The 19,622-nt window shown below is 32.8% G+C and overlaps 1 protein-coding gene across 3 annotated transcripts in view; it reads left to right on the top strand.

The window, feature by feature from the left end:
• The window catches only part of gro (TLE family member transcriptional corepressor groucho), a 577,477-nt gene that overhangs the window by 385,592 nt on the left and 172,263 nt on the right, over nt 1-19,622 (top strand). For all 3 annotated transcript variants that reach the window (XM_072523889.1, XM_072523886.1, XM_072523888.1), the window contains exon 3: nt 14,430-14,493. In XM_072523889.1, the coding sequence (XP_072379990.1) occupies nt 14,430-14,493 (64 nt within the window). The remainder of the gene's footprint in view (nt 1-14,429; nt 14,494-19,622) is intronic.

The following is a 19,622-nucleotide window of genomic DNA, read 5'->3' as shown; positions in this document are numbered from 1 at the left end:
TGAATGGCAAAGCGTGTTGGTAGTAATTCGTTTGACGTTTTGGGATAAAAACAAGACAAAACAGTCAAGAATGTTAGGAAGGGAATATACTGGTTATAGAAGGCTACAAAACATTGTGAAACATGATATTCTACGCCCTGAACGTAAAATGAAGCCAGCCTGTGTCTCGAAGTTTTGCGCTACCGCGCCGACTCGCTTTTGCCAAACAATATCAGAAATATTTTTAAAATTTTGGGAAATGTCCTGGGAACAAAAAAGGATTTTCTTCGCTCATATGGTTACATACAAGGAGAAAAAAATATGTTATGTAGATGGACCTTCCAGGTGAAGTGGTACCTACGAATACTTTCTGACAGTAAAAGGCGATAAATTACAAGACTGCAAATTGATGTTTCTTAACACACCAGGAGTAGGAGAAAAGATGGTACAGAACTGGGTAAGTGCGGCACGAAAAGATGGATTTTTAGAAAGTTGTGACATTATGCAAACAAGGATCAAAGAAAAAAGAGAGTCTACACCAAAAGCAAAACAGGACATTTTGCGAGTACAGAATTTACGAGAGTTTCTGAATTCTACTGGAAAGTTATACCTGGAACATAATTTCAAATCGAAAACTGAAGTATATAATCTTTATAAAGAACAATGTAAAGACAGGGAGGTACCATTATCAAATTGTAAATTCTCTACAGAATTTGACGAAATGAATTTAGCCTTGTTTAAACCACGCAAGGACCAATGTGATATATGTTCATCTTACAAGATGAAACAGGTTACAGATGAACAATACGCATCCCACATTAGAGCAAAAGACCTAGCACGCGTCGAAAAAGAAACCGATAAAACCAGAGCCATCCATAAAGAAATTTACTGTTTTGTCGTTGATGTGCAGGCAGTCAAATTGTGTCCAGTGTTACAGGCTAGTTCTTTGTACTATACAACAAAGCTACAAGTACATAACTTTACAGTATATAACTTGGAAAACCATCGCAGCATGAATTTCGTTTGGAATGAGACTGAGGCAGACCTTGATTCATCTATATTCACTACGTGTTTAATAAAACATCTAGAACAATATTTGACCTTTGAAAAGAAAAATTCTCGGACGGCTGTGGTTATCAGAATAGGAATGTCGTCCTTGCGAATGGTTTATCGGTTTTAGCTTCCAAGTATGAAGTCGAGATTGAGCAAAAATTTCTAGAAAGAGGCCACACTCAGATGGAGTGTAACTCTATCCACAGTCTAATTTAACGAAGACTAAAAAATCGGCAAATATTCCTACCCTCAGACTATATTTCGGTAATATCAGAAGCCAGGAAGAATCCTGCATCTTTGGAAGTATCCTATCTCACCCACACTTTTTTTTCTAAACTACAATGACTCTAAACACTTTCGCTACAGCTCAATTCGTCCAGGTAAATCAAAAGGAGATTTGAAGGTAACAGATCTTAGAGGCTTAAAATACCTACCAAATGGGGATATATTATACAAAGTGGCCCATGATCAAAAATATGAACTCCTTCCTCAGAGAAAACACCGTAATAGATTAAAAATAACCACAAAAAAATGGAAGGACCTTCAAGATCTAAAGTCTGTATTACCTGCAGATGTGCACTACTTCTATGATACGCTGCCTCACGAAGACTTAATCACCAAAGACCATAACAAAAATCAAAAAAGAAAGCCAAGATTTAAACTTATTATTTAGTTATTTTATTTTAATTATTCCTAAAAATGTTAACTGTAACGTTGTTTAAATGGTATTCGCTTAGTTTGCTACATTTTATTTAAAGTAAACACACATTTGTATCTGTTTTTATTTGAAATTAATAAAAATAAAAAAATAAGGAATATGATTTAAAATGACGTAAACCACACTTTTATGAGAACACCTTGAGTTATAATAACTTACTACATTTTTTAAGAGTTCGATATACTCGTAAGCCGCCATGACGTTGGTTACAATATGTCGTAACCCTTAGTACCCTGATCAAAATTAAACAAATTTATATTTTTACAATAAACTCACTTAGTAGCCATTACATAATTATTTATTTAAGAAAACATTACACAAGCAATCTTTTATAATTATGCTATACAGTTTTTTGTGCCTCTTGTAAAATTTTCTAAAATTGGGTTACGACCTATCAGCATTAGGGTATCGATATCCTGATATATTGTAGTAATAAACTTTTGGGTTGCCATTGATAACTATTTCTAAATGATGTGCTCTTCATTCTTCCATTTGACTACTATGTTTTTTCTGTGGATTAACCACAGTAATTGTAACGAAAATTAAATATTTTATTGACATTTCTGCTTTCACTCCGGAAATATTGTCAAAATGCAAATAATTTAATTACGAATATTTTATTTGCTGTCAATTGGCGGTTTATAAATTTTTTGATGGTGTTTTTGCAGCTGCCCCCAGTCTCTTCGTCCCCAGTTCTATAAATGTGTTTTTTCATGCTTCTTTTTATTGATATGTCCCAGAGAAGAGAATTTAGTGTCCGGATAGTCTTTGTTAATTCTATTTTGTATTTCTTCCTTGCTGTTTCCTTTTTTGTAATTAAAGACTACTCCTAGATTTGACTCATTTCACCTATTAATTGAATGTTCTGCTCATTCTCTAGAAAATTTTCACGTGTTTCTGTCAATAATTCGGTAAAGTGTTCCACCCTTCAGAGCTTTTAGTAGCTCCAAGGTGGTTATCTATATAGTTACATTTATATTTTGCTAGACACTGTGTTTCTTAAATACTTTTTAATTACTATTTAAATGGGAATAAGCCACAATTAAAGGTTAAAATACGTTTATTGACGTTTCAATTTCCACTTCGGAAATCGTTCTCAAAATACCAACATTAGTAAATAATAAAATACTTCTTGTTTAACACTTTTATTCATTTTCTTGTACTCTTTTACTGTTCGTTTGTGTCCGTTTTGAATTAACTCTTTGTACTTTTCTTTGTTCTGCTTAATCATTTCTTCAATACCTTTACCAGCCTTTACCAGTCCCACCAGTACGGTTTACCAGCCTTTTTGTATTTTCTTCCTAGCTCTCCTTCAGCTGCTTCTTTAAAGCAGGTTTTTATATGTATATTCTTCTTCGGTAGATCTCTCGATGTTATTCTTCGTATTCTCTCTTTTTTTTCTGTTGACACTTCTGTAAATGTTACATATATTTTGTTAACGACCAGGCAGTGATGCAACCCACAGTCTGCTCCTCTCTTTACGATCTTGTACCCAAAGTGTACTCTGTTGTTTCAGAGCAACATAATCTATTATGGATTTTAGTCCTCTAGTGTGTTGGTACCAGGTGTATTTGTTAATATTTTGTTGCTTGAAAAATCCGTTCATTATGTTTAGTTCATATTGTTCGCATATATTTACCGGTCTTTGTCTATTGTTGTTTATAACTTCTCCATATCTCCCGACTACTAGACTGTTTATCTTGTTACCCATTCTTATCATTATCATTAAAGTCTGCTCCAATTAACAGCTCAGGGTATTTTGGATTTTATCTAGCACCTTCCTCAAGCTTCTTCAAAATATTTTTAAAGTCATACTTCTATACGCGCGTTCGACAAAAATGTTCTTTTTGTAAATATATTTAATATTTATTAATATTATTATTATTTTCTTATTATTATTATTATCATGGTAAATTAAACATATGCGCAAGTAAGTTATGCATATTGTCATTTTTAAATATTTATGAATGTTGCATTTTAATTTGTATTGTATTATTATATTCAATTTTGTTGCAGTGTATTGTATTGTATTTTTATATTAATAACAAAATAAACAATGAATTTTACTGCAGAGTATGTCTAATTTTTTTTTTTTGAATTCAACTCCCTTCATACATATATGAACATAAAAATATACATTTTCATCAAAATATTGATTCAATCTTTCATTTACTTTACTCCTATTACAGGTTAAATGTTGTTTATATACAGCAAACGATGCGCCATATACCTATAGGTATACCTAATTCTGTTTCTCTTTCAGCTCTCTCTTACCTATAGCATTACATATGTAATGATTGTGCAGATTGACTCCCATATAAATTTGTAACGGCGAACGCGTGTATAGAAGTATAACTTCTAACAGCAGTCCCACTGGACTGCACACCCGTTTTTGTTTTTTCAGGATATTCGAATCGTCATTTATGGCATATATACCAAGATTTTATATATTTCATATGTTTTTGAATTAAAATACATGCATCTGCATGAGCTCCTTGGTCTTTATTGACTCCGGAGTAAAAATTTACATCTTCACTGAACTTTCCATTTTTTTTTTGTTTTAGAGAGGATGGGTTTATCTATTTTTCGGTTTGTTATTTCTTGTATGATTTCTTGTTGTTTCTAGTAACTTGTATGTTTCATATACCATAACTCATAGTCTATTTAACATTAATTAATTAATAAGAACACAGTATTTTGTTTTTTTACTGTGGTACAAGGTATCATCATTACTAGTGTCTTTACGTTGATCCAAAATGACAAAAAATCTATTATCTGGTTTCTTCCCTATGTGTGTAGTTGCAAATCTTCTGTGTGGTTTAATAAATCTCATTTTTGTGCACATTTTACGTTCAATAAAATGTTAACAATTGTATACAAAAAAAAACTATGTCATTTAGTAATTATTGGTCACTCCCTATTTTTACTTGGAGAAGAAACACGATTTTTTAAGATAGATCAGTGTCGTGGTTCGTTATCTTTTTATTAAGTAATGTGATTTCATGAGCGTTTCCTTTTTTTTTGTCTTGCAAGATGCTTACGTTATATATATCTTCTTTAGAATAATCCAAAACAAACCAAAGCATATTTCATGGTTTGGTAATTATTTCCACAGTTACTTATCAGGTATAATTTTGATTATTCTTTTAGATTGATTTTTAAGTGTAGATAAAGGGAATTTTTCTCAGAGGTAGAATAAGGAATGGTGATACATTAAGAGAAACCGGAGTCCAGAATGTGGTGACATGGACACAACCAGGATACGATTATCTCGATAGAATGGATCTGGGAATAATAGCGAAACGGGAAAAAAACACATAAACCCAATTCAAAACCACTAGGAAGACCCTGAAATAGTGGTATAACAGCTAGACATCAACATTATAAGAGCTGGGATGATAAAATAAACATAACCATGTCCTACAAAAAGAAGATGACTTATTTTTTAGAGAACTAGTTCAACTCTTTTATAAATTCTAATGAATACCAGATATTTCAATTTTCTTCCGCCACTGCCAGTACAACATGCCGCATTCATTTATCGCACAAAGCAATGAAAGAAACCGATTTAGTCCCGCGAATGCATCGTGAGAATTTCCAACTAACATTTATATATTCTTTCAATGTTTCTCTACTTTTTTTTTCTACAATTACTATAACATTTTAACAAAATCATAATTAATTTCGCTCGGTGGGAACGTTTACTTTGTATTGTTGAGAGCTCGAAACACGTTTATGATTACGAGTATTGTTCGAGCATTTCCTCAGATACAATAATCGTTGGTATTGGTTTATAGGAGAAAGTTCTTTAAAAAAGCAGGATAGGATTTGCGGTTAACGATGAGTTGATGAAAATACACGGTTCTACGGTTACAGTTGTATATTGATTTGAACGTTTTATTTACTAAATAAATATCTGCGATGGAATTTTCGATACAGATTTGATCCAACGTATTATTGTAAACAGTAAACGGTATAAGAGAAATACCGACATAATATTTATGATCGTTGATAATAATCAACGAGAAAGATCTAATCATTGAAGTAGATATTTCTCCCATTGATTAAATTAATATTTAATTAACTTTTTGCTTGATTATTCCCGTTGGTTTTTACTGTGTTTTCTTGATAGTTGAGGAATTTTTAAAAACTTTCCATGTATCAATATGTAGGTACTTATAAGAGAATGCCAAAACCATCACATAGGAATATAGTGAAGATTCAATATAGTGTGTTCGTAAATTTCCTTTTCAATATAAAAAAACCTTTTTAGTTTCTGCTTAAATTATTGATAAATTCAATCAAAACGGCAACTACACTAGAAAGTCAGAATCAGGTTATAGGACAGCTAAATCCGCACACGTAATGATCGATTTTTGATTTCTTTGTGTTCAAGAAATAGACATCTAACTTCAAGTGAGCTGGCAAATCGTCTGAACAAAGTTCGAAATGTAGATGTAAGTAGTTGGACAGTTCGTCGACGACTTCGCAATTTCGAAATCAAATCTTTTCCATCACATTTGCAACGATTTGCCAATGGAGAACGATTTGCCAATGCAATATTGCCGACAGAATAACATATCGAGGAGGATCAGTTATGGTTTGGGTTGGCATAAGTTCCGATGCCCATACTGACTTAGTTCTTGTGGATGAAGATTCTATGACAAAAGCAAGGTACCATTTTAGATAAGCATATAGTACCTTTTGCGCCATTCATGGGACTTAATTTTGTATTTGTGGCGATAAAACATGTTCCCACCGAGCTGGAATCGGCAATGACTGAAAGAGATCAAAACATAAGGTACAACATAAACATAAACATAAGGTTTACTCTGAACCGTTTTCTCTTTTTGGTCTACATAAACGACCTTTCAAATGCGGTGGTTAGTAGGTCCTCAAACTTTGTAAATTTCGCTGAGGACTCAAATGTGCTTTTCTGGGAATAAACTTTAGAAACACTTCTCACAGTGGCAGAGCAAATTATAAGCAAGTCTAAACAGTGGTTCAGTGGAAATCGGTTGTCGCTTAATACTGATAAGACAGTTTTTGTCTACTTTAGAACCAGCCAGTCACGAGAACAGTTTCCAGATACAATTAATTTTCTATCACAAAACACGGAACCAGCTAGATCAGTTAAATTGCTTGGTCTTCATATTGACCAGAATCTGAATTGGGGGGAACAAATACAAAATACAACAAAAAAACTGAATAGAGCCTGCTACTCATTAAGAGTGATGAAGAGCTATCTAGACCAGGGGATTTTACTATCAGTATATTAGGCAAACTTTTATTCTGTTATGCGATATGGAGTAATCTTCTGGAGTGCTGCAGTAGATAGCTCAACTGTCTTTATAGTACAAAAAAAGGCAGTCCGGGCGATCTTAGGACTAAAGGCGGGATACTCCTATAGAGGCCGATTTAAATCGGTCAGTATACTCACTTTCTCAGCCATCTATATATTTGAATGTATTATGTTCCTTTTTAAAAAAATTTCTTTGTTTTATCACCTGCTTCCCAATCATGAATATAATATAAGAAGCCTTAATTTGAATTTACCACTTCACAGATTGTCTGTAACAGAGAGAAGTCCTTTATATGAGTGTATTAAATTTTATAATAGTCTACCATCTGGCATTTAACAGGAAACACTATAGAGCTTTTAAAAGAAATGTTTTTCAACACCTAGTTGACATTGAGCCCTATACTGTGGCGGAATGATTTAACATTGTTTATGCTGTCAACTGGAATACAGATATAGTTTATATCGGCAACAGTGTTATGTTATCTTATTAGGAAAGTAATATTATCTTGTTAGGGAGTATTAACATTTTAGTATTCATGTTCGGACACTATTTTTACCACCAAATGTTGAATGAATGAATAATGTTGTTAGTGGTCTTTAAAAATTTAATAATGAAATGGATCGTTAATGTGTGTTTAAGTCTGCCATTGTTAAGGCATTTCTTAATAAAACTTTTCCTCAGCAGACAATATCGACGAACGAAACGATTATATTACCAATTTTCTACCAACCTAACTGCAAATAATTTTGTTCTGTGCGTAATACAAAACTCATGTTTGTCTATATGAAAGATCTAAAAATTTAGAACAGCTCAGATTTAAGGTCACTGAAGTTTTGAGATCGATAACGCCAGTTACTGTGGACAACATGACAGAATCATTTGATGATAGTTTGGGATGTGTGAGGCTGTGAAAAATGGAATTTGTTATGAAGTTGAAGGTTTTTTGAATAAATGATAGTTTTTATTTTATATGAGAAATTCTCATCATTTCTTATTAATATTATTTTTTATGAAAAAAAAAACAATCTGTTTATACGTATTTCGCCTTAATAAGGCTCATCAGAACAGTATTCATAGGCGTTCTCAACGTGAAAAATAAATCTTTCCTGTCTTTAAGAAACAACACTAAAATGACGCAATAGCGACATCTGATAATAAATCCGTAAAATAGTTTCGAAACACAATTCAGATTTCTGCCTTAATCTGAGCCTTCTAAAAATTGATGAAAGATGTTAATAGAGACATGGGGAATCTAAAATTTGCATTCCACGACATGTCTCCTCAACTAAGCAGAAATCATTAGCGAATTGGTTTCTTGTACTCATACAAGATACGTATTCGGATCTACTCTGTATGTCTCTCAATATGTACTCTGTCTCAATATTGTTCTGAAGCTATTTTCTTTTGGCATTTTAAATTAATTACTATTTAAATGGGAATAAGCCACAATTAAAGGTTAAAATACGTTTATTGACGTTTCAATTTCCACTTCGGAAATCGTTCTCAAAATACAAACATTAGTTTGAAATTTCCGAAGTGGAAATTGAAACGTCAATAAACGTATTTTAACCTTTAATTGTGGCTTATTCCCATTTAAATAGTAATTAATTCCCCATGTCTCTATTAACATCTTTATCAACGTCTGCTTTGCCTTGCAATTTTTAGAATGCTCTCAGATTAAGACAGAAATCTAAATTGTGTCTAAATTTAAATAGTAATTAATTTAAAATGCCACAAGAAAATAGCTTCAGAACAATATTGAGACAGAGTACATATTGAGAGACATAGAGAGTAGATCCGAATACGTATCTTGTATGAGTACAAGAAACCAATTCGCTAATGATTTCTGCTTAGTTGAGGAGACATGTCGTGGAATGCAAATTTTAGATTCCCCATGTTTCTATTAACATCTTTATCAACGTCTGCTTTGCCTTGCAATTTTTAGAAGGCTCAGATTAAGGCAGAAATCTGAATTGTGTTTCGAAACTATTTTACGGATTTATTATTTTTTATCTTTAGAATGTCTTCTTTTAGTTAGAAACTTAATTTAAAATGAATACGGAAATAAATATTAGGCAGATTGAAACGATGTAATATTTTACGTTTCATGCTAGTGACACATGTACCTTATTTTATTAGCAATAAACTAACATTTTTCTTCTTCTAATATTCATTGCTAAAACTTGGAGTACAGCGTTGGAAGAGAGATCTATTGTATATTTATTTTAGAGTTCCAACATTATATAAACAGTGCATTTTTGTAAAAATTGTAGATGCTTTTTCAAACTTATATATGCGTAAAAATCGAAATGTGTATCAAATATAAATGTGACAGGTGACAGAATGTGGCCATAGCAAACCTGTTGCTCTGAGGATGGTATAATTCTTTTTGTCACCTTATATATATATATATATATATATATATATATATATATATATATATATATTTTGTTTATATTGTATTATGTATCTTGGAATAATGTATTTTTAATGTGAATGCTGGATGCGTGTTTTGAAGAGCAACCTAAGAGGATACACGAATCAACTGCCTATTATTATTTAGAGCTATTATATGTTATGTATTCGACTTTTTTCATTACATTTTGTTTTATCCATATTTTGATTTCTCCCAGCATGTGTTTCATCCGCATTTCAAATATATTTAGACCTTCTCTGTAAAATAGAAATATCAGTACGGCGCAGACAATTACGTCGTGATTTGAAAAATTTTAATTCCGTCGTTGTAAAAAGAAAATGTAATAATAATAAATTAAAGCAACTAACGCGGTAATCTCGAACGGCCGTTGTGTGTTATTACAACGATATTGTTGTGCAGTTAATGATACGAGGCTAAGCAAAAAAGCATCAACGAAGGTCCGGAATTGCAGTTTGCTGAGCTATGATCTACAAACTTGCTCTTTTATTATTTATTTAATGTGCATTAGGATAGAAAATGTTCTTTTATTACCGTATTCGTGCAAATGGTTTTAAAGATTTAACTGGAATTTAATCTATACCAGGTATTGTGAGTATGAGGAAGTATTCCAACCAATAGCACTGTTTGTTGTAATAGTGAAATCTGTTTTTATTATAGTTAACATTCCAAAGGTTGTTTGTCGAGTAATCCTATATTAGATTTTAGAATGTCTCATAAATGTCTTGAAATTGAACTTACTTGTGTCAATTTCTATAGCAATACCCCTAAGTTCTTAGCTTTTTGGTGGTCCAAACGAGATTACGTTCATTAAATTTTTATTAGTCCATTGAAAGTTTACATTTAGAGTTGCATTTTGCAGAGGTCAGTATACGAAAATTTTCGTATACCAGTCCGCGAAGGGTTTTTGTCTAGATTAAGTGACGTGTTATGGAATGCAATCATGTCTGTTCTTTTATCATCTGTTTGCTTTGAAAATTATAGAAAGCACAGATTTGGCAATTTCCTGAACATATTTTAAATGTAAAAAATCTCCTGATTTCGATTGTTTTTGTATAATTGAGGACCCTAGAAGTAAAGGAGTATAAATGACAAAAAGTAAATTTTGAGTAAATGTCGTTCAAAGTTGATCTTTCACTGTAATTGCCATGATTTTTGAATGTTAGTTGTCTTTCTCCGGTTTAGTGACTGTAGGCATTAATATTATTATTATTGGTAACAAGAAATCATAATTTTATTGACTTTACTCATTGTGGAGCTATTTTTAGGTTGCTAAGTAACACATGTACTCTTTCACTTCTAAGAAATGCAACATAAAGGTAAAAAATGTAAAAAGTTGAAGATTTGAATATTTAGCTTGCTTAATGAGAGGCATTTTGTTACTGGCAAGAGATCTGGCAGAAGGGCAGAGTTTTTGCCAGCTCGAATGGGTTTCATAAATAGCTCACTAAACTCTTCTATGATACCTCCAGCTGTTTTCTTGTAAAACAGGGTTAAAGATTTGTCCTGTTAAAATGCAATCGTTGAATGCTCTGTATTTCACTTACGCTCTTTTTGAAGTATGAAGTAAGTGTTTGAACTGTACTGTAAAGAACTTTCTACTTGTAGAAGTAGAAGCTCCATCCAATGTTGATGTACATACAGGTTCTTTTTGGTTCTTTTCTTTTTTAACTCTATCAAACCGACGTCTTGGTCACACTCATTATAAGAATGGCCACTTATAAAGTTTTTCTGAAAATGTAGAGCCAAAATTTGACTGTCAGATGACTCTCATTTGGCCTCCACAGTTGCTCTAAATACAGTTATGTGTTTCACAGATGGGGGAAGGCATTTGATATATTTTAGGAGACAAGATGATATTTCCTGACATCCACGTGACGGCTAACCTTCGTGTCACATAAAGAAGTGGGTCGTTCCAGTCTGTAGTTTATGGACCACTAAGTTATACATCCATAATTGCCTTAAATAATATGCTTTAGAAGTTGACACATTAGGAGTTGGCATAGGTTTTTGCGAAGTCGAAGATGATCGCAACTTTTCTAGCATCCTTTAGGTCATGACACTCATCTTTTGCTGTTCTTACGACTTCCGCCTTACGTAAGTGAAACTGTTTCTGTCTGAGCTAAAGCGTTTTCTTCTGCCGAATCATGATTTATTTTTATCTGAAATTTATCACAGATTGTCTGCAGTTAGCCTTTTGAAACTAAGGTTGAACTGATTATTAATAATATTCCTGTAAAAGCTTTCACTTACAGGTTCTTCCTGTTTTTACTCCTTACAGAAATCACAATAAAGTTTGTACATTATTTTCAAATTATACTCCTGAAGAAGATACCTCCTATTCGGAGTTTTATTTCTGGTGTAGTGACTTGTGTACCTAGGAAACTTATTAATATGCTCCTTTATGATTTCAATTGCCCTTTCAGAAATTTTGTTTGGGGGTGATTTCTTTCCTCTTTTATCTCAACTATATTTTGTACACGTTTGTTAGAGACATCAAGAGTTTTTATTATAAACTGTATATATACTCTAAAACTTTCTAGATTATGAACACATGACACCTCTTTGTTGCTAACTACATTTAGTTTTTTTTTGTTTTTATAGACTTAATCTGTATGGATCGATTTAGAAAAGCAGTTTGGAGATTCCAGTGCCCAATGCTCAATACTCTTTAAAAACTGAAAGTCTTTATTTTTGTGAACTAATATTGGTACATTTATTCCAACAATGATGACTTTCAAATTCTCGTAACCTTTTAGCTTTATGAATATTGTGTTTTTTGTCCATGTAAGCTTCACCTAAATTTCTTGCTATTTTAGCCCTGTTTTTTTACAGTTATCTGGCCTACGAATCCTTTTCTTGCCAGTCTGCTTTGGTGGTTTATCGCATTAGCAGATAATTCCTCTATCATTGGCTCCGTATTCCGCAAAGAAACAAAACGAACTCTGCTTAAAAACACTGTAGTTTATAATAACGTAAAACGCAGCAGTTTACATTAAAGTATTACTTAGGAGCTATATTGAAAATGATAACAAACTCAACTAACAGTCTGGCACAGGGGAACAGGGGTACAAGTGCACTTGTATCTCTTCTCTTCCAATCCTTACTCATAAATGACTTGGAGGCTAAGGAAACTTGCCGCTAGAAAGCAGCACCTATTAGACTTATCGCTTGAATCTCTTTACCTCCAAATAGAATGAAAGATTTCCAGTTTAGCAGTGCAGTTTTCTCAATATTTACAAAAATGTCACTTATACCCCTTTACTTCTAGGGTGCTCAATTAAGAGTTTTTTGGGCAAAATTTCAATTTTCTGATAAGCATTTTGACTTTCTTTAAGCGTGCATCATGAGTGATTGTTTCATTTGTAAGTAACTTTTAGGGAACAGTAAAGTAAGAACTTTAAAGGCAAAAGGAGTAAACAATGAAAAACTTTTTACAAACTGTTTCTGAGATTACTGTACATATTGCATGTTACTATTATTATAGTGATAGTCAATCGGATAATGTTCGTCGTCTGAGCAACAGCAGTTCATCATCTTCAGTATCAGCAATTCTAGAGGCAGGTTTTGATGTTGTGCACAATTGCTTTATTTCCACAGAATCATTCCAGGATTAGATTCTTTGCTGAAAATCCGAGAGGAGGATTTGTCAGGTACGTAATACAGGTACATATAGATACAAAAAAAGCATTATGGACCTTATCGACAAACGTTTTGACGACGAGGCAAAAGGCATTATCCCTTGAAGCCAAGTATCACGATTGTACCAAACAATTGCACTTTAAAAAGTGGTGGAACAAATAATGGTGGGTACCGCAACATATGCCTCTGAAACGTTGACTATCAAGAAAGCTGACGCTGAAAGTGGACATGGCAGAAGATCAAGAGGTAGATCTTTTTCACGGTAGTCCGATCAAATTAAAAATGTACAGTACTCTCCCTTCCGGAAGCATCTCACAGAGCTTAAAATAGAGTTGAATGGTCAATTACAGTCAATCGAATATCATGGCGTCGCCATATCCTTACATAGGATAAGACTGACGAGGATATTTCAAAATGCTCTTCTAAACATGTATGTATTCTAATTCTACTCGACAGAGCATGTTGTCATAGGCAAGCTTAGCAATTCCGTGAAGAACGTGTATTTTTTCTTCTAGAATGTCTCAATTATATATCTATTTAATAGTATTTTCTCCTCATTCTGAGTAGTTTGAGTAACCCATAGTTATAGTTCTTAGGAAATTATTGATAAAACAATGAAGTTGTCGTCCAACTTTATCTCACTTAGTTTTCCTTAATTTGAAACGTAATTTACCCATGGTATTCGAATAATGTCGTAAAGTCCATCTTTTAAAAGCGTTTATAAGGATTGTGTGATCCTAGTTCCCCGGGCCAGGTTTCAGTACAATATATTTCGCGAAATTATTACGAAATATAATGCTTGCAATTTATATTCAGTCCATATTTCTTTGTGCCAATCCCATTTGAGGTTTAGTATGCCACCTAAGTCTTTAAACTTTTGAACTCTGGATCTCTGCGTGTTTATAGTCATCCATTTTATTTTATTTCTGTTAATAATGCCATTACAGAATATCCTTACATTTGCGAAATTTAAATGCGAAATAAATTTCCGTTAATCTTTATGATTTGGCCATAATTGGCGCAATTTGACACCATACGTTATGTCATCTACTAATTACTCGAAATCGTTTGCATCGTGTAATTTATATCGCAATTAGTGCATAAATCTTGGAATCGATACCGTTAAAATCGATTGTTTACGCGTAGCGCAAGAAAGAAAATACAACGCGCCGCCAGTTCGTCACTAATGACTATAATTGAAAATTAAGAGTTTCCCCATGTTTACCCATGCAGTTGTTTCTTCATCCCGACGCATTCATTCATATGTATTAATTATTATAATTTGTCTTTTTCGTTTCAGGTTAAAACTAGAATGCGAGAAATTAGCTAGTGAAAAGACTGAAATGCAACGGCACTACGTCATGGTAAGTTGAATCAAAAAATTGCTTTTTAATTTCGTAATCATAAACTGCGGATTCCTGTTAGAGATGGGTGTTGACGATTATACAATGAAACTATTCCAATTATTACAGTAAGATAAACGCCATGCTTATTTAAATATTCCCGCAGAAACGAGGCATTTTCCTCTGTTTCTCAGTGCTATTGTATGATTATTACCGTCAATACTTTATCATTAGTGAGAGAATGGAAGCAGCTGCTTTTAACATATATCTAAGAATAATAAATATTACCTTAAATCGTAGAAATTTCCTACAAAGAACCATTTTATTAACAATTATCCCTTTTTATTCAGATTTTCAAATAAAATAAAGCGTTAAAGCAGGGGACTCAATAAAAAACGTTCACAAATTACATTACAGTGAAAGAATGGAGAATAATTCAGTGAAGACGCCAGTTCATAATATGTTAAAGACTGTCATGACGAAAACAAGGAATATGAAATCAATAAAAATATATGCAAATAATCATCATCATGTAACTTTACAACTCTGTACGCATCTTGCTGACTGTACAACTTTTTTCCAACACACACACAACAATTTTTGTAGAACCCCAGCCCCGAGTGACATGTGTGTTCTAATGGAACAGTGGGACCCACATGTCTGATGATCTTTAGAGGTTAGAAGAGCTTTTCTCCTTATGAATCACTGAAGTTAATTATTACATGACTTTGAACTTGTGTCCCAAAATGGGTGTTCCGGATAGCGAGTCACCGATCTCTTTCTAACTGTTAGAATAAATCCATTCGAACGAATACCCATCCCTGTTGGTTGGTTGTTGTTGTTTGAATTTTGTTTATTGTTAGAGATTTGTTAGTTCTCGGAGTAGAAATGAGCAATTGATTGGGACCAATCTTTCAATTTCAATTTTGTTAGATTAAATTGCATAATGGATAAACTCAGGTCTGACGATAATTAATTCCTCTGTTCATCTGATAAATTACTACCTCTTCTCAAGTAGGGACATGTCTGGAGAATTTAATTGTTGGCGGCAATCGTTAATTCGTATAAATAGATGCGACTATACATTTGACGGCCCTAACATTAATCCATGTTCAAATAAGGAGAAATCGTTATCTTTGGTCAATGTTGTGTAAATATCTCGAAATTCACAACCTTTACCTGAAGTACCTTGACTAATGTCCCAGCTGCAACTAGGAACGGAATCAGAAGAAACTCTTTCGCATTCTGGATACATTACTATATGGACGCCGATTTCCACGAGCATGTGAAGAATCTGATCCGCTTAGTTTATTTTCCTCACTGGTATCATCTAAATCTGGTTCCATATCTTGAGTAGATGCACTGCAATTCTTCTTCTCATTAGGATAGTCTAAGTGAGTAATATCTGGAACTTTACTGAGCAACGAAAACACCTTAGAGAGCAAATTAAGGCATGAAGCAACATCTCTGTTTCAAAAAAAGCCCTCAAAAATCCGTCTAGAGGTTACTCCACATATATGTATATAGTGCTCTCCGATCTGTCAAAAGATTTGTCCCGGTGTTAGTTTGTGTACGAACTTTTTGTATAGGTTCTTGGCACCCTTAGACACCCAAGGTTGCCACATCTATTAGTGACTTGGACGGACAATATAGCACATATAAATTCCAAAGTTATTATTAATTAGTCAGTAGTATTTTAGTTCTAGAATTTTGTTAATGCTATTTGGACCTCTCTCTCTTTAATAAATGTTTCGATATAAGGTTGAATTCTCGAATAAATGAACTTTGATCAAATGAAAGAGCTAAAGTACTTGGGCAAGATTTAATTAATAAACTGTGCTCGATATCTGCCTTTCATTTGATCAAAGTTTAATAAATTTTTCGTTTATTTGGATAGCGTTAATGTGTGAGATATCTCTAAACTACAGCTAAGAGCTCTCATATTTGTATCCAGCACCCTATGGTAATACACCCACTCATTTAAGACATTCTTCATGTTTGTGCTATTGTTTAGATACTAATTTTACATACACAAACTCTTATTCGATTTTCCTATGTTCCCATTTCAGCAGATAATTATGAGTAATACTGTGTTCAACGCAACAAACAAACTGCAAAATCAGAGAAGTAATGAAAAAGAAATATTTTGTAATGATCTGAGGAAGATGTAGTAATGATCTGAGGAAGATGTAACGATCTGAGGAAGATAAAAATTAATAAGAAATAACGAACAATTAGTATCAAATACAAAGAGAAGATACAAAAAGTTGCTGATGCTAAAGATGCTGATCAAATGAAAATTCTATAAAAGTTAAAAGAAAACAATGAATAATAAATGTTATGACGCAATTAGATGTAGGTGTTAAATATAACTCTATAGAATAAAATCCATATGGAAACGAGTGGAGTATCCAACAATAATCATTGGATTACATTTGGCCGACCAACCACCAAATATACGAATCGTAATAGGTTTCCTCGAGACTAATTAACAGAAATCTTAAATGAAGTTAAGCTTGTGATCGAAATAGCTGCAGATTAAACTAACAAGAAGATTCAAAATCACTTTCTAATTGTGTTTATTAGAGTAAAATTAAGAAATAATTGTAGTTTATAACATCTCGCTCATCTCTAATATTACGTATTCCATCAAGATATTTTGCTTTTCCTTTGTTTATAATCCATCGTGTTTGTTATTTGTTATCAGATGTTGGCGATCGTTCTAAAAATTTGTATTTTATCCATGGCTGCTCGAAGTCAACGTACTACTTGTCATGTTAAACTAGGTTTGAAGATTTTCTTGAAGATAGAATGCTGTTAGCCGTTGTAATAACTCTATTTTGGTGGATCCTTTCGTCAGAGAATAATTTTGTGTGATTTCGTCGTTTGTTTTATACGGTTAGTGACTCCATCGCAAAAAGTCTGAAACTGAAAATATTTATTTGAACTTCATTTAATTCTTTCAAGTGGCAATAATAACAATTATACCCGGTTTGGAAATAGATAATATCACAGTTTTTATCGTAGATTACAACGGTCTTTATACAGGACTGTTCAAAACAGACAAATTATCATCATTCCGAATAAGGCGGATAAGGTGAAAAAGGAAGCAATATTTCCATTATGCCTATGGCTTTTAAGAAACCATTAAGAACCTATCAAGAACGCACAACATGAAAATAGAAATATTCATGGAAAAAAAGCAAAGAAATAAACAACAAATTGTTGAAGCGGAGTCCCAACTAAATGAACTAAAAAACTTAATGTATCTTTATGTAAGTGCAATTCAGTGAAATAAATCGATGTTATAATAAGAATACGACATGAAAGCATGTAATATATCTTTTAAAAATCAAGCTGTCATAAGCGAAAATAAATTAGTATTTGCCCATGTGACTAATATTTTCAACTCTATCTAGTATGGAATGGTATTATAAAGTTATATCGATTGTTTTTTTTCTTTCTAGAGCAGTTATTCATGTTTTTCTTTAGTTCAATTTCCAGATCGAACGTAAAACATTTACAAATGTACAGAAAGTTAAATATTTTTATCAGTTATCAATGTTGTTATTTCTGAAGTAATACTCAGCGAAAAAAAAAGCCACCGAATTTACCGTAGATTGAGGCCGCTTGTTAACGACACGGTTTCGTGTCCGAGCCGGCTAAAACTCTGCCCGGACGTGGAGGTCCGTGTTCACTGCTTCACTATGCTTCAGTGTCAATGCAGACTAAATCGTGGAGCATATTAATTATTGTGGTCTATTGTACTTATTGTACTTGTAGCAAATATTGCAATAACCCAGTTTTGACTGAAAGAGGCGATTATGCGTTCTACATACTTTTTGAGGATTGAGGAAAATTAATGAAAAGTTCTTTTAAACTATTACTAATTGAAGGAAGAATCGGCTGACAATAATTCCTAGCTTCTTTCGACTACCATAGTCCACTGCGTAATCACATGCCGTGTAAGGTTCCGTCACGTTAATAAATTAATAAAATTAATTAACTGTATCTAATCCTATAACACCTAGGTTATATGGACTTCCTAAAATCCATAAACACAATTGTCTCATAAGGCCTGTGGTAAGTTTTTGTAACACTCCAGTTTCTATATTATCAGAGTTTATTTATAACACAATTCAGTTTATCACTAATTTTAAACCTAAGTTCTCCATTACAAATTCTGTAGATCTAATAGAACGTTTAAATGACATTAAAATAGAAGAGAGTTTTTATTTAGTTTCTTTTGATGTTTCCAATTTGTTTACTTCTGTACCGAGAGATGAAACATTACCTTTAGTACACAACCTTCTAAACAATTGCAACATACCAGCAAAAGACAAAGATGCTATCTTAACTATGCTTAAATTTTGTCTTGATCAGGACTTCTTCCAATTTAATCAAAAAATATATAAACAACCAACAGGTTTAGCGATGGGATCTCCATTAACACCTTTTCTAGCTGATATTTTCTTAGACAGCTTAGATCAAAAACATCTCTTTTACACTGGAACCAGAATCTGACAATAAGTTGGACTTCTTGGAAATGACTATATCTCGTTATAAAGATTCTCTAGAGTACAATATTTACAGAAAACCTACTCAAACAGATCATGTTATACATGAAACATCTAAACATCCAACCCAACATAAAATGGCTACTTTAAACAGTTACATTCATAGGTTACTCAAATTTCCACTTTCTAATGATAACTTCAATTTAGAACTTAATACTCTCAAGCAAATTGCATTCAATAATGGTTATGATCGCAACATTATCCATAAGCTGCTAAATAGAGCTAAACTCAAAATTGCAGAAAAGCTTGCATATTCATCACAATGTTTACTTCAACCCAATGCTTCAAATAACATCAGATATTTCTCATTTGCTTATATTAGCAACTTTTCCAATAAAATATCTAAACTTTTTACTTCTACAATTGACACTTCAGGTTCCTTTTTAAACAATACCAAAGATAGAATGAACACACTTGACAAAAGTGGTATTTGAAGTTAAATGTGTCGATAGCAATTAAAGTAAACTGTACAACCAAGCTTAATCAAACCATTCAGAAATTCTGGGGTAGACCCAGAAACACGTGTTAGGGAGTGGTAAGAGACTCAAATTAGATCGAAACGCAACCGTCTTC

Source organism: Diabrotica undecimpunctata, chromosome 2 (assembly GCF_040954645.1).
Source record: "Diabrotica undecimpunctata isolate CICGRU chromosome 2, icDiaUnde3, whole genome shotgun sequence".
NCBI lineage: Eukaryota > Metazoa > Arthropoda > Insecta > Coleoptera > Chrysomelidae > Diabrotica > Diabrotica undecimpunctata.
Note: the sequence above shows the minus strand (reverse complement) of the source record. Positions and strands in the feature narration are given on the sequence as shown.